Genomic DNA, 22735 nt, shown 5'->3' on the forward strand with positions numbered 1-22735 from the left:
GCGCACACTAGGTTAGCCTTGTCGCCTGGGCCCTGAGTCCAGGCAAACGCCTGGGAGGCCAAGGTCCGAGCAAAGTTCCCCTAGGGCTATGTCTGTTATTTGGGTCCGCCAGGTGACTCGGATGGCGGGCGTGCGCGTCCGCGCTCCGCGAAAGCACTGGGAGAGTCTGTTGTGCTAATAACCTCCTGGGCTGGTTGACACACAGATGGCCCACCAAGCCGCCCAGTTCTTGGGGTCAGTCCTGTGCCTTTTGGGGCCTAGACCCCCGTTTTGTTAGCCTCAGGCTACGCTTGTTAGCAGTCTCTGCCCTCCCGAGCACTCTGGCTCCTGTAGGCAAAATGGCGGCGCGTGCACCGGCCGGGGCAAAAAAAAAAAAACTCCTGGCTGGGTTGGCACCCCGATGGCCACTCGAACAGCCCAGGGCCTGGGTGCAGGCCAACGCCCGTCTGGCTCAGACCCCTGCGGTGTTGGGCCTAGGATTATGTTTGTGTACCTCAGTCTGACCGATCTCTGGAGCCCGGGATCAAGATGGCGGTGAGTCTCTCCTGACTGGCGGGCAGCCGAGTTCTGAAGTGGCTTCCGTGCAGCGAAAGGCTCCGCAGAACCGCAGTTGCTTGCCGCCCGGCTGGTCAGCGAAGGTCAGTGGTCGTGGGCGCAGGGCCTAACTGGACCCTGTGTCGCCTTGGTTCCACTGCTGATGGCCCTTCAGCTGGAGCAGCCACTGCTACCGCCGCCGCCGCCGCCGCCGCCGCCCCCCGCCTACTCCATACCCAATTATCTTAAAAAGTAGTTTGCACAATATTCTTCCAAATCTTGAGATAAAGTTCATACTTCGATAAAAGTCTTACTGAGTTAAATGAAACCTATAGAGATAGATAGATAAATAGATAGAAAGATAGATGATAGATAGATAGATAGATAGATAGATGATAGATAGATAGATAGATAGATAGATAGATAGACAGACAGACAGACAGACAGACAGACAGACAGACAGACAGATAGATAGATAGATAGATAGATAGATAGATAGATAGATAGATAGATAGATAGATAGATATGAGAAGTAGCAATAATCCTCATTGGAATTAGTCTACCTCTTAGCTATTTTGAAGCACACAGATTCTTCTGCTGTGCTATTATGCTTTTCTCTGCTTGTCACAAAGTCAAGTGGCATACATGACAGAGGACAGAGTTATGGAGGAATCTTTTAAACAATCATGATTGGGACTAGGTAGAAATGGTTCACCTGCACTAGCTTTTCAATAAAGTAGGACAGCATAAAACAACATTTTAATATTATCCATACCAAAAATACACCTGAATCCCTACAATTTAAGGTTTTCATACATTGTTTTAATTATCTCAAGAACAATAAGCAACATAACATTCAATCCACTCAACACTACAACAAATTCATGAGTATGCAAGAAAACAAATTTCCATCAAACAGAAGCTTAAAAAGAAAGTTCATGAAGTCAGAGGACACCATACAAAAAATTATTTGGTGGCCACTTTCATTCATATAGGTAGCAGCCAAGTTTCATCTTAGCATTTCTGTGGTTCCCTCAAGTACAGAACCTCCCAATTTCTGAGACTCCAGGTCAGGAGCTCTCAGGGAACCAAATAATGAGTATCCAGGGTGAACCTCTGACTGGAAAATTAAGTACACATTCAGTTTTTCCCCCATTCATCTAAATGTGTTCTACAGACAGGATTCTTAAGTACCCAGCCAAAGGCAGTTAGCTACTACTATTTCACATTCTAAGCATAGAGAACCTACTAATGGTTTCCCCCAAGCACTGGGACTCTTTAATTTATCTCACCCACAAAGTGAAAGCCCCAAGGCATATCACAAAATTTGGCAACTCCAGATAAGCACCCATATCTCATTGGGATAGCAAAATGTTATAGGCCTGGGTCATTCACCAGTCTGACAAAGAAATGGTTTTTATTTGGATAGTGTGTGGCCAGGGTATTCCTAGGAGTCAAGATTTCAATGATGTAACACCAAGGCACAAAAGACAGGGGTTGCTAAAGGCAGTTGAAAACATAAGGTTACATCCTATCTCTGTGCAGACATGAATCCTGCAACCAGGAGACCACATTATTTTTACATACATATGTATATTTGCCTAGGTTCAACCATGTCTAAGTGCATTTAGAAAACTTATGGCAGTTAGTTTCTTGAGCAAGAAAGCTTAGTTTACAAATGCAGAAGCAGTGGTTCACAGTGTGACCATTCTTATGACGAACAGAAGTTTCTTTAAAATTATACAGTAATGATCTTTAACATTCCATAAGGTTCCATCTGTCCTGGAACCATTGGGGCTTTCAGGCTAGAGGAAATTTTGTTTCAAAGATCTCTTCTTGCTCACACTAAGTTATACTTAAAACATAAACTTATCCATCACATAGTAAACTTGCTTCATCAAATTCTTTCCAGTAGAGACATAGGAAGTCCTTATATAGACAAAACTACCCTTAGATCAATGAAGGGAAAAACTTCATTGGTTCCTTTATCTTAAATGTTGTAAATCAATAGGTTCCTTTATCTTAAATGTTGTAAATTGCTGTTTCAGAGGACTGGAATCAAAACACTCATCAACTCCTCTTTACCAAACTGCTTTAAGACAATGAGAAAAGATCAGAAAGAAAAGTGCCTTCATTTCTCCTCTTTACCTGAGCCTTTTGAGAAACAAAGGAGCCCTTATAATGAAATCTTCTTCATTCATCCCAGAAGTTTACTGACCAAAGTAGTGAGATACTGTCTCGGAGATAGGCACATAAAACTTGTAAATGTACCCAGTTTCAGTGGTGATTGAAATGTATCTCAGTGATAGGACACTTGCCCTCCATGAAAGAGAATAGGGTTATAATGTCCTCAAATACACATGACAAAATAATAAAATAAACATGTACACTTAAAGGAATCTCTTGATTTTGCCATTTCTGAGTATAATATCATCAAGTTTATTGTATTTAAATGAGCATGATTTCCAAAAAGAAATCTGGTAATTTCCATTCACTACACAAATATGCTTGTTCAGTTTTCAATGCTGAAAAAGGTATAAATGTTTTGAAAAATTATAGACAAAATATTTTCCCTACACTAAAAAGATATCCATTAATCAATTTCTACTATCCTTCTGAAATTTCCTCCAAAATTGATTTAATTTTCCAAATGTTAAATAACTTTAATTCAACACAATTCTTACCATAGTGCTTAAAAATATTTGTTATTTTAGTTCCTGTAATTATTGGTTTAAAAAACTATGGGACGAATACAAAAACTCCTGAATGCAAGCAAATTCTATGCCAATTATTACTCCAATCACTCCTTTTAAAATGCAAACTTCATAGGCCATAATATTTAAGTTCCATAACAAATATAGATTCTACTTAGGTAGACCACCTTTTCATCAATGTTTTTCTCAGTGCAAGGTGAACATCCTTATTCCTTATACTGTAGATGAAAGGATTCAGCATTGGACCCAAAATGGTATAAAAAATGGTAGATACTTTATCTTCATCCACAGATGCACTAGAAGGCTTAAGATACATGAAGGCTGCAGCTCCAAAGAAAAGAGAAACAGCTATCATATGGGAACCACATGTACTGAAGGCTTTTGACCTACCTCCGGCAGAATGGATGCTAAGGATATTGGAAAGGATTAAAGTATAAGAAACAAAGAGAGTCAGGCTGGGCACTATCACATTGACACCTACAACAATGAAAGCTACCAGCTCATTGATGTAGGTGCTTGTGCAGGAGAGTTTAAGGAGAGGATGTATATCACATACATAGTGATTGATGATGTTACCATCACAGAAGGTGAGTCTCAGCATGCAAACTATGTGGGACATGGCACCTGCAAAGCCCATCATGTACACACCCATCGTCATCCAGAGGCAGACCTGATGAGACATGGTAACCTGGTAAAGCAGGGGCTTACAGATGGCAGCATATCTGTCATAGGCCATTGCTGTCAAAATGTAGCATTCATCAATAACAAAGAAGGCAAAGAAAAAGAGCTGAGTCAAGCACTCAGCATAAGAGATGGTGTTCTGCTTTACAAACCCCACCAGCATTCTGGGGATTATGACAGAGGAGTAGCAGAGATCTGTGAAGGAAAGGTTGAAGAGAAAGTAGTACATGGGGGTGTGCAGGTGAGGATTCAACACAATCAGAACAGTCAATCCCAGGTTCCCCACCATAGAGACCACATAGATTCCCAGGAACAGGAAGAAAAGAGGCAGTTGGAGTTCTGGTTGCTGTGTCAAGCCCAGCAGGACAAATTCTTTCACTGAAGAGGCATTTCTTAAAGCCATTTTTCCTAGATCATATCTGTAAGAACAGTAAAAATTGTAACAGTTAAATGAACCCCCAGCACCCATCAACTGACCACATTAATATGAGACTAAGAACCAAAATAGAAAAATAAATTCAGGTATAGCAAAGTTTAATTATTATTTTGAGATTGTAAAGGAATAGGATCCTGGCCATCACTATCTTGCCTAACTTCAAAATACGTGGTGAAGAAATATGAAACTTCCCTACTTTATAGATAAGCAAACTCAGTTCCAAAGGTAATAAGCATTTTGAATGAAATTACAAAGCAAACAGGATGTGTTGGACATTTAAAAAATAAAAATAAAAATAAATTCAAGCTCACAATTCTCTGTGCCTTTGTTTACTACATTTTATGACAGTTATGGTACTGAGATAACCATAAATAAATTGAACCCATTTCTTGGACATAATATTCAGGAAAGGAATGTCCATTATTGCCTCTGTAGTATCTCAGTTCTACTTCCTCTTTGAATATCAAGCTCCCACTTCAGGATAAATGGTAATCTCAAAAAAGAGGAGACAAGGCACATCCAAAGCTCACAATGTTGTTCGTTTGTAGTTAGTGGAAAGAAAAGCATGCACGTATCCAATCCAATACTTACGTTTGTAGCTCAAGACTGGGCAAGTGACTTTACTGACTCTTCTATGCACTCACAGGAGGGCAAGTCCAAATGGCATGGATGAGCTATAAAGGTGAATAGAACAGAAAAAATAATTTTCTGTTGTTACCTGGTTTGTCTCTTTGGAGATGAGGAAAATGAATTTTGAACTGGAAAGTCCAGAGCCCTCATTCTTTTGGATTCTGAGAAGCCATGCATTCTGGACCATGATTTCAGGTGGTGCTTTTTCCTATAATTCTGTCTTTATAATAATGGTTGGTAAATAACATCTACTGATGTCACAAGAGCCACCTGGCAATGACCCAAGAGAGTTTGATGATTGGTAATCTCAGGGACCTGATTAAAAATTAAAGAATTTATGTTCCCCAAGCATTTTCCCAACAGACCAGGCTTTTTGGGGGTTTTTTGCTATGGTACTTACAAATTAGTTTAATAGTAATGACTTTAACTCATTTAGAGGTAGACTTTTTTTGTTTCATAGTTTTATACAATTATTTAATGTATTTTGACAAAGCTTATCCCTGATATCTTCCCTTTCAATTCCTCTCCCATTCATCTTATGGTCACTGTTGCCTCCCCAATTCATTCATTCTTTTCAATTATTTAACACATTGTGTCTATTAAGTATTAACTGTGTGTGTGTGTGTGTGTGTGTGTGTGTGTATGTGTTACCTAGTTGAGAATAGGTAGCTCATGTAAGGGAGTCATCCTTGAGATGGATGGGGTTTCTCAAAGTATTCATCAACTGCCCATAGTTACTTGGTCATAGGTCAAACTAATGACCATATCTGACATGCCTTTTTGGGTCATAGCAGGCTTTGTTTTACTTGGGTCTTATGCCTACAATTATTAACACTGAGTGTTCCTTGAGAATATCATGAAAAGCATTGTTTTATTATAGACCCCAAAATCTCTTGTTCTTTGCATGCTAATCAAAAAGAGTGTCTTGATATCAATTCTTATCTATTGCAAGAAGCGGCTCTGCAGTGGGCTGATCTATGGGTATAGCATAATTCACTAAGAATCATTTTAATATAAGTACATTTAAAAAATTCCCCATAACATTCCTTAACATTCCATCTGTCCTTGAGCCAGCATTCTTTTCAGGCTAGGGATAAATTTATTTCATAAATCTCTTAATTACAATAATTTAAACTTAAAGCACAATATTAGTCATCATATTCTCCCTTAGTAGTACCTTGAGTCAAATTCTTGACTCTGTAGTAGATGCCTTTTAATATTGAGATTTAATAACTATGAGTTTATGGCATCCATATGGGAATTTATATTTCTGATGACTTAATTGTCAAAAGCAACCATCAGGAGCAGAAGTGGGAGGGGTCCTAGGATTGCAGATAAATATAGTTGCTATCAAGAAAGGATCTGAAAATGAGAACAGGAACCAATGCTTCCCTCATTTTGCGTCTTTTCTCTGTCTAGAATGGATTTTTGTTGTTGACATTTGTTTGTTTCCTTTTTGTTTTTATTTTTCTCTTGTCTTTTTTTGATTGTTTGGTGTTTTTTGTTTTCTTTTAGAATGTTTTGGGTGAGAATTTATTTGTTTTTACTTCATATTTTTTGTTCATTTTTATTGTCTTGCTTGTTTTTTTGTGTACAGCCAGATCTTTCCTGATGATTCTTGAATGATTTGTATAGAAACAACAATTTTCTCTTAATGCCATGTAAAAACATCTTAGTTCTGCATAGATCAGGTCTTGAATCATACTATATTGTAGAATTACTCCTGCTAATGAATTAACTTGATGACAGATCTTTGTTTGCTTTAAATAGGTGCCTTCTTGATATGGAAGGAGACCAGAGGCCAGCATAAGTCCTGGTATAGGAGTAGTCACTAGAGGTAGCCATTTGTCCACTGTGCCAGAGAGAATGGAAGAGACTCCTTCGATGGAGGGGAAATTAGATGCTCTTAGACCTGGCATTCCAGCTTTTTTGTAAAGGATAAGGGGTGATATACTGTATTCTATTTATGTTTTTCAGCTGAAATTAGGACATTATTGTTCGGGCACTGGAGGACTGGAATGTCAGTCAAAGACAGGGTCAGAATGTAGGCAATGGATATTCATCAGAAGCAAGTGGTTTCTCTGACCCAGCTGAAGACACGGGAAATAATCACACTGTACTGGTTTACATCAGCTTTCAGCAAGTTCAGGGCTCTCCAGTTTTGTAAGACCTCTGGAACTTGTGTGGTGCTGAGAGAGCCCGCACTGCCACAGTACCAAATATCTGGCATAGGCCTGGGGGATTGACAGAAAACACAGACTCAGGTCATTCAGTAAGGAGAATGCCAAAGCTTTACTGAGGGACCAGCAATATATACTAGAGGCCAGGAAGAAAAACAGGAAAAAAAACAATTATAGGTCAGGCACCTAGGAGGTCCCTACCACACCAGGCAGGAAAACAGGAATCAAATTAAGCCGCAGGATGTTCCCTGTGCAAACAGCTCAGCTGGGGGCCTTGAGGTAAGCTCACCGATGCCCAACATGGTGCACTTTGGAGCAGTTTGTAGTTCATAGATGATTTCTGGGTAGTGTCAATCATCCGAGTGAAAATCTGCCAAGATTGATAGGAGTATTTATTTGGAGTACATTTGTCCTGTTGCAAGTAGACCCAAATTCAGACTCACTGAAACATATAAATTTTTATAAATTAAGAGGAGGGAATCAGTAAACTGCTGGAGTAGACTCACAACTTTGGGTCACAGGAAATGGTTGAGGATATAATAAATAATTTAATTTAAATTTAAATTCTGAGATTCTGTGATAATTAGTCAGTGCGTTACCAAGACTAGACTAGCAGCTTATCAGAACTCCATTTATTAATATATTTTTTCATAAATGAATGTCTCATTTATTAGGTTCATAGAAAACATTTAACTGTATATAAAAGTTACAAGGAAAAATTGCCATATTTGAAAACAGCTAAAAGGATCAAAGTAGAACACAGAATTGTAATGAGCAGTGCCACAGAACACACTAAAGAGGTAAGTACAATCAGTCCCACTGGAACCGGCACTGTCAAACTTTTAAGTACTGATTTATACTGCATGTTTTTCCATTGGCATCTCCTCACTCTTCAAAGCACAAAGAGCAGGTACTTCTGACTGAGCCCAGCATTTCAAAATTGGGAACTCTTGGTCACAGTACATCAGTAAGTCGGGGTTGTTGACCACAATGAGGGTGTCTCCATCTTTCCTATGTGGCTGGTGATTGCGACAGTGCACAGGCAAAACACGCCTGGAAGCAGTCGATGCACTGTGCATCCTGCCAGGCATAAAGGAGGACTGCAGACTCTTTGAACAAAGAGTTGGGGGCTTCTATATTAAACTTTCTGATACCATCACTGCCTCTGTTATGCTTCTTTCTTGTAATGAAGCCGACTCATGTGAATCCACAGAGTCCTGTTGGATTGTAATGCTTAATTAAAATCCGGCAGGTCTGTAAGTCCTCAATGCTTTCTCCAAATTTCATTTTTATTAAAAGGTCTCCGTGGAAAACATCTTTCAAAAATTCTTGCCTCAAAATAATTTCAGAACAAGTGGCCCTTACACCAGCGCTGAAGGGGATGTCGCTGAAGTCCACAGCGAGCCTGCTGACCAGCCCAGCTGCCCAGAGGAGCAGTCAGGCTATGGTGCTGGCAGCCAGGACTCCCTGAGCCCGAAGCCCGAAACGGGTTTGCCAGGCAAGCTGTAGTCATTGAAGGACTCTGAGCATACCGACCTTGCTCCCACCTGCCCAGGTGACCCTTACAGAACGCTGCTTGCTCTACCACCCTAGAAGCCCCCTATAACTCCAGATAACTGAGAGCCTTGTATATAGTAAAACACTGAACATTGGAATTCTTAAATCATATATCACATTTAAGTTTATTTATTTTTATAGTCTAATTTCCCCCACTCTTACAGATTATAATTATGTACCTTTAGTTATTTTCTTAGACCCTCATAATTTATTTATGCTGTCATATCTTCAGACCTCTACAACTTACACTTCTCAAGAGCTTTTTATGTTCAATAACTTATTTTTTATTCACTTTACATCGCAATCACTGTCCCTCTTCTCCCAGTCCTCCCACTACAAATATCCCCACTGGAGAATTCCCCACCCCCCCCCACACACACACACATACCCCTCGCCCACACAATGAGTGGCGCCCCACCCTGGGACATCTACACCCAGCAGGACTAAGGATATCCTCTCTGAATAAGTTCCAATTAAGCAGTCCAAGTGGTATAACAGGATCCAGTGACATAGAACAAGAGTCAGAAACAACCTCTGTTCTACTTGTTAGGGGACCCACGTGAAGACCAAGCTGCACATTTGCTGTAAATGTGTAGAAGATGTATGTCCAACTTCTGCATGCTCTTTTGTTGGTGAGCCACCATGGGACCAGGTTAGTTGACTCTGTATGCCTTCTTGTAGTTTCACTGTCCTGTCCAGCTTGTTTAGTTCTATTCCCCACCCTTACACAAGGCTCCATGAGCTCTGCCTGATGTTTGACTGTAGGCCTCTTTCTGCAAATGTTTCCAACCACTGCTGAAGGTATTTATCGCCTGTAGGAGCTCTCTGGTAGAAATTCTGGGGTCACTTTACTGTCATATCCTCTGCAAATAGCAATACTTTGATTTCTTCCTTTCTAATTTTTATCCCCTTGATCTATTTTAGTTGTCTTGTTGCTCTAGCTTGAAGTTCAAATACTATATATAATAGGAGGTATGTATAGAGTGGGCACCCTTCTATTATCTCTAATTTTAGAAGAATTGCTTAATTTTCTCTTTATTTGATTTGATGTTGGCTACTGGGTTGCTGTAAATTGCTTTTATTAAGTTTGGATAAGCACCTTGGATCTCTGGAGAGACCTTGGTCTCTCCAAGACTTTTTATAGGAAGGTGTATTGGATTTTGTCAAAGGCTTTGTCAGCATCTAACGAGATGATCAAGTGATTTCTTTTGTTTCAGTTTGTTTATATGGTGGATTACATTGATGAATTTTCATATATTAAATCATCTCTCCATCCCTGGGATGAAGCCCATTGATTATAGCGGGTGATTGTTTTTTGCATTCAGTTAGTGAGGTTTGTTTTGTTTTGGTTTGGTTTGGTTTTTGGTTTTTTTGGTTCTTTTGGTTTTTTTTTTTTTTTTTTAGACAGTGTTTCTCTGTGTAACTCTGGCTGTCCTGGAACTCATTCTATAGACCAGGCTGGCCCCGAACTCATATATCCGTCTGCCTCCCAGTAGTGAGTATTTTATTAAGCATTTTTGCATCAATGTTCATAAGACAAACTGGTCTTAAATTACCTTTTTGTTGAATTTTTGTGTGCTTTATGTATGAGGATGACTGTGGCATCACAGAATGAGTTTGGCAATATTTCTTCTGTTTCTATTTTGTGAATAGTTTGAAGAGTATTGGTCTTAGGTCTGCTTTGAAAGTCTGGTAGAATTCTGCACTAAACCCATCTGGGATTTGTTCTGTTGTAGTTGTTGTTTGTTTGTTTGCTTGCTTGCTTGTTTGTTTGTCATTGAGAGACTTTTAATGACTGCTTCTATTTCCTTAGCTGTTGTAGGATGATTGAAGTATCATTACCTGATCTTGATTTTACTTTGGTAAATGGTATCTATCTAGAATAATCATCCATCTTAATTATGATATTCCAATTTGTGAACTGTAGTCTTTTGAAGTAAGATCTCATGATTCTTTGGATTTCCTCATCGACAGTGGTTATTGCTCCCTCCTCATTTCTGCTTTTGTTACCATGTATACTGTCTCTCTGCATTTTACTTAGTTTAGCTAAGGGTTTGTCTGTCTTATTGATATTCTCAAAGAACCAGCTCTTGGTTTCATTGATTCTTTGTATTGTTCTCTTTCTTTGTAATTGATTTTTTTCAGTGCCAAGTTTGATTGTCTCCTATAATCTATTCCTTCTGAGAGTGTTTGCCTTGTTTTCCTAAAGCTTTTGTGTGTCCTTTTAAATTTCTAATATGTTATCTCTCCAATATTTTTATGGAGGCACTTAGTGCTATGAACTGTCCTCTTAGCCTTGATTTCATTGTGTCCCATACATTTCATTATGCTGTGCTTTAATTATCATTGAATTCTAGAAAGTCTTTAATTTCTTTCTTTAATTTTTCCTTGACTTACTAATCATTGTGTCAGTTGTTGAATTTCCATGAGTTTGGAGGATTTCTGTTATTTGTGTTGTTTTTGAAGTCCAGCTTTAATCCATATTAGTCGAATGAGATACAAGAAGTTATTTCACTTTTCTCGAATCTGTTGAAGCTTGCACGGTGACCAATTTTTTAGTCAATTTTTCAGAAAGTTCCATGAAGTTCTGACAAGAAGGTATAATTTTGAGTATAGGTGAAAGGGTCTGTAGATATCTGTTAGGTACATTTGATTCACAACATTGGTTAGTTTCATTATTTCTCTGTTTAGTTTTTGTCTGTACGTCCAATGCTGAGAGTGGGGTGTTGAAGTCTCCCAGTATTAAAATTTGGGTTTTGATATATTATTTAAGTCACAGCAGTGTTTCCTTAACAAATGTGGTTGCCCTTACATTTAGGGAATAGAGTTCAGAATTGTGATGTCATCTTGGTGGATTTTTTTTTCTTTTGATTAGTATGAAGTGTCCTTCCCAATCTCATTTGATTAATTTTAGTTGAAAGTCCATTTTATTAGATATTAAAATGGATACTCCAGCTTGTTTCTTTGAACATTTGCTTGGGAAACTTTTTTCCAGCTCTTTATTCTGCAGTAATATCTTTCTTTATTATGGGGTGTGTTTCTATTATTCAGAAGAATGGTGAGTCTTGTTTTTGCAACCAATCTGTTACCCTATATTTTTGTATTAGGGAATTGAATCCACTGATTTTGAGAGATATTAATAACTAATAACTGCTAAATGCTGTTATTTTGATATTGTTGTTGATGGTGGTGGTGGTAATGATGGTGGTGTTAGTGGTCGAGTGTGTGTGTGTGTGTGTGTGTGTGTGTGTGTGTGTGCCTATGTGTGCTATTTTTGTTTTGTTTCTGTTTTATTTCTTGTGGTTTCTTATAGTTAACAACCTTAGGTTGGAGCTTCCTTTTAGTATTTTCTGTCAGGCTGGACTTGTCTATAGATTTTATTTTGTCCTGGAATATCATGTTTACTCCATCAATTATGATTTTGTTGGGTATTGTAATCTGGGTTGGTGCTTCTAGCTATTAGAGTCTCTGCTGAGAACTCTAGGATAATTCTAATAGGTCTGCCTCTGGATGTCACTTGGCCTTTTTCCTTTGCCACATCTAATATTCTTTCTTTGTTCTCTATATTTTATGTTGTGAGTATTATGTGTTGGGAGGATTTTCTTTTCTGGTCCAATCTAATCAGTGTTCTGTAAATTTCTTTTATATTTATAGGCATCACTTTCTGTAGGTTGTGGAAATTTTCTTCTATGATTTTGTTGAAAACATTTTGGGGTCTTTAGAGCTAGGACTCTTTAACTTTTTCTATTCCAATTATTATTAGCTTTGGACTTTCCATAGTATCCCATATTTCCTGGATGTTCTGTGCCAGAATTTTTTTATATTTAACATTTGCTTGAACTGATGTATCAGTTTCTTCTATCCTATCTTTTCTGCCTGAGATTCTTTCTTCAAACTCTTGTACTCTCTTGGTGATGTTTGTGTTTGTTATTCCTGATCTCTTTCCCAGGTTTTCTAACTTCAAAATTGCCTTAGTTTAATTTTCTTTATTGCTTATATTTCCATTTTCAAATCTTGAACTGTTTTATCTATTTCTTTTACCTGATTATTTTTTCTGTATTTTTAAAAGATTTGTTTCCCCTATAAAGGCTTCTACCTATTTGACTATATTCTCTTGTATATCTTTAAGGGATTTCTTCATTTCCTCTTTAAGCAATCTATCATCATTATAAGACTGGATTTAAGGTATCTGGTGTTTCAGTTGTTTTAGGATATTCAGAAATTGATGAAGTAGGATAGCTGTGTTCTGGAGGTGCCATATTGGCTTTTGTTGTTTGTGTTCTAAAGCTAGCCAGCACCCATATGCTTATACCTGTCCCTAGGTGTTCCTGATGTAGCAGGTATTTGGAGAAGGGGCCCTAACCTGGATGTTCCTGGTGCAGCAGGCCACTGGTAGGTAGCCTTGGGATGGACAATGTGACTCACTGAGCAGTGCAAGTTTCCCATCAGTTTGTTGTGTGCTGCAGATGGGGCAGAGAGGTGATTAAAGTCAGGGGATGGTCTAACGTGTGTTTCCTGTTCAACAGGTCTGATGAATGCAGTTGAAGAGGTTGCTGGGTAATGGTGCTCCACAAGTTCAGAATAATGTTAAGGACATCTGGCCTACCAAAGGAATAGGTGCAGGTAAGGGACCTAACCTGTTTATTTCCAGTTGAGCATATCTGATGAAAGCAGACGTTTTCTTTCTTTTATTCTTTCTTCCTTTATTTCTTTTTCAAGCCAATCATTTATCATGAGACACTGTGATTGATTACTGAGAGCAGTAGCAAGCTCTGCTAAATAAAAGGAATGCTAGGAAGTTATATTGAAACCTCGTGAGTTTAATTCTCAGTAAACCAAATTGCTATAGAAAAACAAAGGTCTAGATTTTACAAATGAAATGGACTGATTAGACAGCAGCTACTACAATGATAAAAGCTACAGTTTGCTATCAACACTATCATAAATGTAAGAAGGATAAGTTTGAAGCAAAGCATAAGCCAAATGGACTCTGTTTTAATTAAGATGGCAGATTTATCAGCACTCTGGATGATCACCCAGCCTCTTTAGAAATCTCTGTAATCTCCATGGAGGCAGAATAGCATTAGTCTCCAATGATCACACACACACACACACACACACACACACACACACACATGTGCGCACGCATGAGATAGCATTAACTTTTTAACTGCCACACAGGGCAGCATTAGTCTTTTACTGCCAGACCCAAAAGATTCCAAAGACTCCCTGTATATTAGGAACTTGAGTCTCCTACATTAGTGAGGCCAAAGGGGACAGCTGATTCTGCAGTGTCCTGATTCTCCGATATTTAGACAGGGTCGCAGGTATTGATGTTCTATGGAGCACTTTTTCCCAGTAGTTAATATTATCACAATCCAAGCAGAATCATTTTGCAAAAGACTACAGGGCTGTCATAAGGAACTAGCATGTTTGTCTATCACAGGAAGTCTTATTATAATTAAAGTTTCATATGCCATAGTCATCAGATCTCTGAAGAGGTTTGAGTGTCATATATGCATTATTCATGGATTTAAATAAACTTTACTTGCTTTAAGCTACTTGCTTCAGACATAACCTTGAAAACATATGTGGAGGCCTAAATGAAGCTTGACCCAATAAAATGGATTGTATTTGTTTTTATCATAATAAAAAGCCTTAGTTTTGCTCACATTAAATAATTTGATTATTTGTAAGGTAAACAACTATTAACTTGCATGTCTTATCTTTAGCTGTCTAAAAGTTAGTAGGCTAGAATTGCATTGTTTTTTTTTTCCTCTTAACTTTTAGCTGTAAAAGTTACATTTATTGAATTGAAGCACTTTTCTTTCCAGAACAAAACTTCAAATCATAAATGTAATGGAAGAAAATCTTTTATTTCCTCTGTGGAAGGGATGAGATGAGAGCTGAATCCAAGCTGTGTGAATCCATAGCTTGGGCTGGGGCCAGAAAGTTTTCTTTTCCTGTTCTATCCCTAGACCTAGGCCTGGAAGCTTCTTGCCTCCATGCAATATAATCTTCCAAGATGCCTAATTAGCTTATGCCAGAATTGTTCTGGGTAGCCTCATACCAACTTTATTGTATTTAATCCATTCTTCTGTCTTCTCATTCTCTGCCTCATTCTTCTTCCTGTGTCAGCTTATTCTCTCAGCAACCTGTCTCTCTAAAACTAAGTAATACTGCCATTCTCTCCATATCTATTATCTATCTATCTATCTATCTATCTATCTATCTATTTATCTATCTATCTATCATCTATCTACCTATCTATCTATCCATCTATCTATATATCTATCTATCCATCCATCTATCTATCTATCTATCTATCATCTATCTATCGATCTATCTATCTATCATCTATCTATCACTCTGCTTTGCTGTCTTCAGTCTTCTCTCTTTTCTGTGCTATTCCTGTGAGAGCTGGGTATGTCCTATATCTGACTTATTCTATCAAATCTTTCTTCAATTCATCAAATTCTTTGTTTCTCGAGTTTACATTTCCAAACCTGGCTGCTTCTTTCTAAAAGTTAAGGTTACCTACATTGTTTTGGATGAAATGTGTGTGCTAAGGGTGTGCCTGCATTCCAGTCAGAGGGATTAAAGGTGTGCCATTCCAGCCAGGTCACACAAACCTAGGTCTTTGAATGTTAATTCTTGCCAGAGTAGCCTTGTTGCTGGATGAAAATGTCTGTGCAATGCTGCCCAGAGAGACTGAAAAGCTAATTTTGATCCATTCATACTGCCTCATTTACAGAATATCAGAGTTTTCTGTATGATACAGTTTATACAAATAGCTAAAGTTTAACAAAATTAGCAAAGACAAAGAGGTCAGATATACATTTTTAAATCAGTGTTTGTTGGCCTCAATAGACCTTAGTTAAGGAGCGATATTCTATAGGCTCTTGTCAGACAGCTTTGGCCATTGTCCTGCTACATCATAAAACAGGAATTTATCAGGTTTTGGTGCTCATAGCTGTGGCCCTAATTCTTTACCTTCTCATATACTTCTCCACATTACTAACTTCTCTTTTATTCCCTTGTAATCTAGGTCATTCACCTGTTTCTCAAACCTCTATTATCCTTTATCTAAAATGATACAGATCTCTGCCAACTTACTCTGTTCAAAACCCTATCTTGTGACACTAAATTGTGATGGTCTTTCTAAGCTATATTTTCTGGTTATTTTATTTAAACATTTAATGGATTTTTTTGTGATTTTCACATCATGAGACCCAGTACCCTTCATATCTGCCTTCAAACATTGTGATCTCCACCTCCCCAAAAATCAAACAAACAAAACAAAGCATAGAAATATTCAGTCCTTGGAAGCTATACTGTGCCACAATGTGCCCCAGGTTATTTGCCTTTGCCCATACACCTTCACTTACAAATCTTCATTGCAATGAGTCTTTCTTCAATCATGTCAATATTGCATCCTCACTGGGCCTCCTCCTGGTTTTCCTGACATTCCTCTGTGTCACTGAGTTCCTGCAGCTTTGGATCAGCAAAACTAGCCCTTTCACATGGTCTAACACTTCATAAATGGTGTCACTTTTGAGGTTGATCAACTCAAATTCCTGGATCTGGTCATGGGTAGCAACTAAGCTGGTCATCCTGCTGCCACTCCAACACCACCAACACCAGAAGGATTTCTCCAGCATAGCTGTGACTGGCCCTCTCTAGTGCTGCCACACCCTGGAAACAGGACAGCTCTCCTCTCATGGACGTGGGGGCTGCCAGCCTGCACCCAGGCATCCAGAGCCAGCTATACTCTCTGCCCAGAACAGACATAAGGACCACTCTCACAAGTGCTATAGCTGGCAGGGGGCTAAGCCAGTTCTGCTCTCACACCTTTGAGATTGGTTCAAATATGCCTTCGCTATGATCCCCATTATTTTGCACAGGTGAAGTCCATGTCTCACCTTCCCAAGTGCTATATCCTGTAATAGAGCTAGCTCTCCTCTTCCTATGACTTCCAGATAGAGATCTCCTAAATGCTGAAGTGACAAAAAGCAAGGTATAAGACCGAATTATCACCATGTCCAAGTCCCCGCACTGCTAATGAGTGGCAGGGCCATATAACAGGGATACCCCCCACTAAGGCCTACTAGCAATTTCAGTTAAAAAAACCCAACTACAAATTTCAGATCCTTTTGATGACTGTCAAGGTGACATCAAAAACCTGGCCAGAGATAAGCAGCCAGAAACTGGGAAGTTACCTGGGCTGATTTCTTCAATAACACAGCTTTTCTCATTTCCTTTGCTTCTTGTTTTTTCTTCTACCAGTGTTTTCTGCCTTGACTTTTTTTTTTTTTTTTTTTTTTTTTTTGGCTTTTTCGAGACAGGGTTTCTCTGTATAGCCCTGACTGTCCTAGAACTCACTCTGTAGGCCAGGCTGGCCTCAAACTCAGAAATCTGCCTGCCTCTGCCTCCCAGAGTACTGGGATTACAGGCATGCACCACCACCACCCGGCTGCCTTAACCATTTTTAAATGGATTCCTTAGGTCTAGTGCTCTGAGTTGTAAGCTGGTGTGATCTATTAACTCCAGAATGTATCTGGCCATAGCCCTCTACTTAAACTGAGAAATAGAATTAGTAATATTACTGGAAGAGTATCTGCATATATCAAACCTGTGAAGATCTCAGACCTAGTAAATTTTGAGAATATTCAAGGGCAAACATTTTGTTTCATCCATGACGCAATTCTGAGAAAAATCTAACACCCCAAAGCCCTGTTATTGAGCCTTTTTTAAATAGAGAAAAAAAGTTACTGATCATAGTAAATGAAACCTCATTTATAGTGACAAGTTTGAAGAATAAAGTTATTAAAGTCTTTTTTTACATCTTTTATCATTTCCTCTTTGATGTTATATTTCAAATTTTCTGGTTGCTTGGATATTATAGTAAAAAAATTGAAAGATAAAAGAGAGAATTATCTATATTCGTCACCCTTTAAATCTTTTATTTTTATTTTTAATCCTTGTATATAATGCATGTTGGTACAGTTTTAATATCTTGTTAAAATGTATTGCTTTAAACTCTGTCTTCCTTAAACTTTATACTTATGATTCTGTACTCATTTATTGTTTTTATTTATAGGACAAGATTTATCAAGCAAACACCTATACCAATGGAAGAGAACTATTGTTGCCACCTTAGTTGGTTTATACCACATAGTTACCTTAACCAAGATGATGGTAAGGTTAAATAGTTGTGATTTGAGCCAGGTGGTGGTGGCGCACACCTTTAATCCAAGCACTTGGGAGGCAGAGGCAGGCAGATTTCTGAGTTCAAGGCCAGCCTGGTCTACAGAGTGAGTTCCAAGACAGCCAGGACTATACAGAGAAACCCTGTCTCGAAAAACAAAAACAAAAACAAAAGAAAACAAAAAAATAGTTCTGATCTTAGAACAACTATTTAACAAACAAAAGGAGAGAGAGTTGAATGCAAGATACATATATAGTATTGCAGTAATGATTATTACCTGTGTTTAGAATTTCAATTGTCAACACTTTGTTCTAAGTTTAAGTTAACTTTTAGAAACAGAATATACAAAAACCATTCCCAATGAACTTAAAAAGGAGTTTACACAATACTCTTACAAATCTTGAAATAAAGTTCATACATCAGCAAAAGTCATACTGAGCTAAATGAAATTAGGAGAGAGAGAAAGAGAGAGAGGAGAAGTAGCAAAAATCCCCTCCCCATTGGGATTAGTCTACCTCTTAGCTATTTTAAAGCACATTGTGTCTTCTGTTGTCCTATTGTGTTTTTCTCACCTTGTCACAAAGTCAGGTGACACCCTTGACACAGGACAGAGTTTTGGAGGAAACAAGTGTGATTTGGGACAGGGTGGAAATGGTACTCCTGTATTAGCTTTTCTTTTTTTTTAATATTTTTATTTTCTATATTCTTTGTTTACATTCCAAATGATTTCCCCTTTCCCGGATCATAGCAGCCTTATTTATAATAGCCAGAAGCTGGAAAGAACCCAGATGCCCCTCAAAGGAGGAATGGATACAGAAAATGTGGTATATTTACACAATGGAATACTACTCAGCAATTAGAAACAATGAATTCACAAAATTTTTAGGCAAATGGTTTGATCTGGAAAATATCATCCTAAGTGAGGTAACCCAGTCACAAAAGAATACACATGGAATGCAATCTCTGATAAGTGGATATTAATTAGCCCAGAAGCCCTGAATACCCAAGGCACAAATCATATAACAAATGACTCCCATGAAGAAGTATGGAGAAGGTCCTGATCCTGGAAAGGATTGATCTAGCATTGGAGGGGAATATAAGGACAGAGGAAAAAAAGGAGGGAGGTGATTGGAGAATGGATGGAGAGAAGAAGGTTTATGTGACGTACGCATTAGGTTTTCAATAAAGTGGAACAGCATAAAACATTTGAATATTATTCATACCTTAAATTAACCTAAATCTGGGAATCAAAGATTTTCACAAATTGTCTTAATTATCTCCAGAACAATAAGCAATATAACATGCAATCCAATCAACACTACAATAAGTTCATGAAAATGCAAAAAACAAATGTCCATCAAACAGAAGCTTTAAAAGTTCATGAAGTCAGAGGACACCATACAAAAACAAATATTTGGTGGCCACTTTTATTCACATACGCAACAGCCAAGTTTCATCTCACCTGTTCTGTTGTTCCCTCAAGTACGGAACCTCCCACTTTGTCAGATCCCATGTCATAGTCTTCCTGGGAATCAAACAATAATGATGAACAATATCCAGGCTGAACATCTGACTTGAAAATTAAGCCCACACATTCAGTTTTTTTCCAATTCCACTTAATGTATGCTACAGACAGGATTCTTAATTATATAGCTAAAAGCTTTTGGATACTACATTTTTACATTCTAGGCACAAAGAAACTACCAATGGTTTCCCCAAGCACTGGGCCTCTCCAATTTATTTCAGGCTCTAATGTGGAAGCCTGTAGGTTGTCAAGGCACATCACAAAACCTGGCAGCTCCAGATGAACACACATATCTCATTGGAATATCAAAATGTTATAGACTGGGGTGTTCACCAGTCTGACAAAGAAATGGTTTTTATTCAGATAGTATTTGGCCAGGTTATTCCTAGGAGTGAGGATTTCAATGATGTTACAACAAGGCACAAAAGACAGAGGTTTCTAAAGGCAATTGAAAACATAAGGTCGCATCCCATCTATGTGCAGACATGCATCCTGCAATCAGGAGATTACATTATTTTTATATACACATGTATCTTTGCCTGGGTGCAACCATGTCTAAGTGCAATCATAGCATTTAGAAAAATTATGGCAGACAGTTTTTCTAGTTTCTTGAGCAAGCAAGCTTTATTTACAAAAGCAGAGACAAAAAACAACAATGAAAAACTTTTGGCATTTCCATTTCTGTGGAAAATATCCACTCTATTGTACTTAAATATTCATGATTTCCAAGGAGAAACGCTCCTCTATCGGTAATTAACTACACAAATATTTTGTCCAGTTTTCAATGCTGTAAAGGATACAAATGTTCTGGAAAATTATAGAAAAGTTATTTTCTCTATCCTAAGATGATTATCCATTAATCATCTTTCGCTATCTTTCCTTTTGCATATTTCTCCATAGTTAACTTAATTTTCCAAATGCAAAATGACTTTGATTCTACATAATTCTTACCATAATGTTTAAAAATATTTGTTCTTTTATCTCCTGTCACTGTTAGTTTAAAAAAACTGTGGATTAACTCTAGAAACTCCTAAATGTAAGCAAATCCTAAGTATGTTACTTACTACTCCAACTAATTCTCTGAAAACATAAACCACAGAAGCCATGAGACTTTGGTTCCATAACAAATAGAGATTCTACTTAGGTAAAACTCCTTTTCATCAAAGTTTTTCTAAGTGCAAGGTGGACATCCTTATTCCTTATACTGTAGATGAAAGGATTCAGCATTGGCCCCACAATGGTATAAAAGATAGTAGATATTTTATCTTTATCCACAGATGCACTAGAAGGCTTAAGATACATGAATGCTGCAGCTCCAAAGAAAATAGAAACAGCTATCACATGGGAGCCACAGGTACTGAAGGCTTTTGACCTACCCTCTGCAGAACGGATGCCGAGGATGTTGGAAAGGATCAAGGTGTAAGAAATAAAGATAGTCAAGGTGGGAACTATGACATTGATACCCACAACAATGAAAACCACCAGCTCATTGATGGTGGTGCTTGTGCAGGAGAGTTTTAGGAGTGGAAGTATGTCACACACATAGTGATTAATGATGTTGCCATCACAGAAGGTCAGGCTTACCATACTACCAGTGTGTGCAATGGCTTCCAAAAATCCCATCACATACACACCCACTGTCATCAACAGGCAAACCTGATGAGACATGGTAACCTGGTAAAGCAGGGGCTTACAGATGGCAGCATATCTGTCATAGGCCATTGCTGTTAAAATGTAGCATTCATCAATAACAAAGAAGCAAAAGAAAAAGAGCTGAGTCATGCACTCAGCATAAGAGATGGTGTTGTGCTTCACAAAACCCACCAGCATTCTGGGGGTTATGACAGAGGAGTAGCAGAGATCTGTGAAGGAAAGGTTGAAGAGAAAGTAGTACATGGGGGTGTGCAGGTGAGGATTCAAAACAATCAGAACAGTCAAGCCCAGGTTCCCCATCACAGAGACCACATAGATTCCCAAGAACAGGAAGAAGAGAGGCAGTTGGAGTTCTGGTTGCTGTGTCAAGCCCAGCAGGATAAATTCTTTCACTGAAGAGGCATTTCCGAAAATCATTCTTTCCTCCTAGGTCTTATCTGTAAGAACAATAATAATTATTACATTAAAATGAAATTCTAGCACCCTTCAACCTACCACATTACTATGAGACTAAGAACCAGAATAGAAAGATAAATTCAAGCTCACAATTCTTTGTTCCTTTCTTTACTACATTTTGTGGGAGTTACAGTACAGAAATAACCATAAATATATTGAAGCCATTTATGTGGGAATAATATTCAGCAAACAATAGCCATCATTGCCTCTGTGGCATCTTGATTCTACTTTTCCCTTGACCATTCTTCTCCTACTGCAGTTTCAGTGGTAATCTCAAAACAGAAGAGATAAGGCACATCAAAGGTTCACTGTATTGCTCCGTTGTAGTTAGGGTTAAGAAAATCCTGCATCTATCCAGTTCAATACGTACCTTTGTACTTTGAGACCTGAGATGTGTCTTTACTGACTCTTCTGTTTTCCCACAGGAGGGCAAATACAAGTGGTATGGATGAGGTCTAAAGGTAAATCTAGAGAAAGAAGTATTTTCTGTTGTTAGTCTATTTGGCTTTTTGGAGGTAAGTATAATTAATTTTGAACAGAGGAAACCAGAGCTCTCATTCATCCAGGTTCTGAGGAGCCGCAAATTCTGGATCATGATTTTTGGTACTGGCTTTTCCTACAATACCTTTCTTTATAACAGAGGTTGGTAAATACCATCTTCTGATGTCACAAGGGCCACTTAGTAATGACCCAAGGGGACATTTATGATATTGTACTCTTAGCGTCCTGATTAAAACGTGAAAGGTTTATATTTCCCAGGTGTTTTCCTGAGAGATTAGGATTTGTGGCTATGGTACTTGTAAATTAGTTCAATAGTAATAACATTGGTTCATTTAGATGTAAACAATTTTGTTTCATAGTTCAAACTTTTTATATACTTATACAACGTATTTTGATGAAGTTCATCCCTTATGTCTTTCCCTCCAATTCCTCCCCCATACTCTTGTCACTATTCCCTCCCCAATTCATTTGTTCTTTTCCAATTTTTAAACCACTGAGTCGATTCAGTATTACCTGTATGTGTGTGTGTTTGTGAGTGTGTGTGTGTGTGTGTGTGTGTGTGAGTGCATCAGAAATTGATGATGTTTCTCAAAGTATCCATCAACTGCTAAAAGTTACTCAGCTAGAGGTTGAATTCATGGGCATATCTACTCTCCATTC

General features: G+C 38.2%; 2 protein-coding genes and 1 pseudogene across 2 annotated transcripts; all 3 read right to left on the minus strand.

Moving 5' to 3' along the window:
• Positions 1 to 3402: 3402 nt before the first annotated feature.
• LOC127690090 (olfactory receptor 147-like) lies at positions 3403 to 4335 on the minus strand. The gene has a single exon (XM_052189645.1). The coding sequence runs from the start codon at positions 4330 to 4332 to the stop codon at positions 3403 to 3405; it is 930 nt and encodes a 309-aa protein (XP_052045605.1). The 5' UTR covers positions 4333 to 4335.
• Positions 4336 to 7881: 3546 nt separating this feature from the next.
• Positions 7882 to 19453, minus strand: LOC127689787 (phosphatidylinositol-glycan biosynthesis class X protein-like; annotated as a pseudogene).
• A 1152-nt stretch (positions 19454 to 20605) lies between these two features.
• Positions 20606 to 21535, minus strand: LOC127690091 (olfactory receptor 147-like). The gene has a single exon (XM_052189646.1). The coding sequence runs from the start codon at positions 21533 to 21535 to the stop codon at positions 20606 to 20608; it is 930 nt and encodes a 309-aa protein (XP_052045606.1).
• Positions 21536 to 22735: the final 1200 nt, after the last annotated feature.

Source organism: Apodemus sylvaticus, chromosome 7, assembly GCF_947179515.1.
Source record: "Apodemus sylvaticus chromosome 7, mApoSyl1.1, whole genome shotgun sequence".
Classification (NCBI taxonomy): Eukaryota; Metazoa; Chordata; class Mammalia; order Rodentia; family Muridae; genus Apodemus; species Apodemus sylvaticus.

Excerpts from the sequence above, each read along its gene's own strand:
- LOC127690091 (XM_052189646.1), bottom strand. The coding sequence starts at position 21,535 with ATGATTTTCGGAAATGCCTCTTCAGTGAAAGAATTTATCCTGCTGGGC.
- LOC127690090 (XM_052189645.1), bottom strand. The coding sequence starts at position 4,332 with ATGGCTTTAAGAAATGCCTCTTCAGTGAAAGAATTTGTCCTGCTGGGC.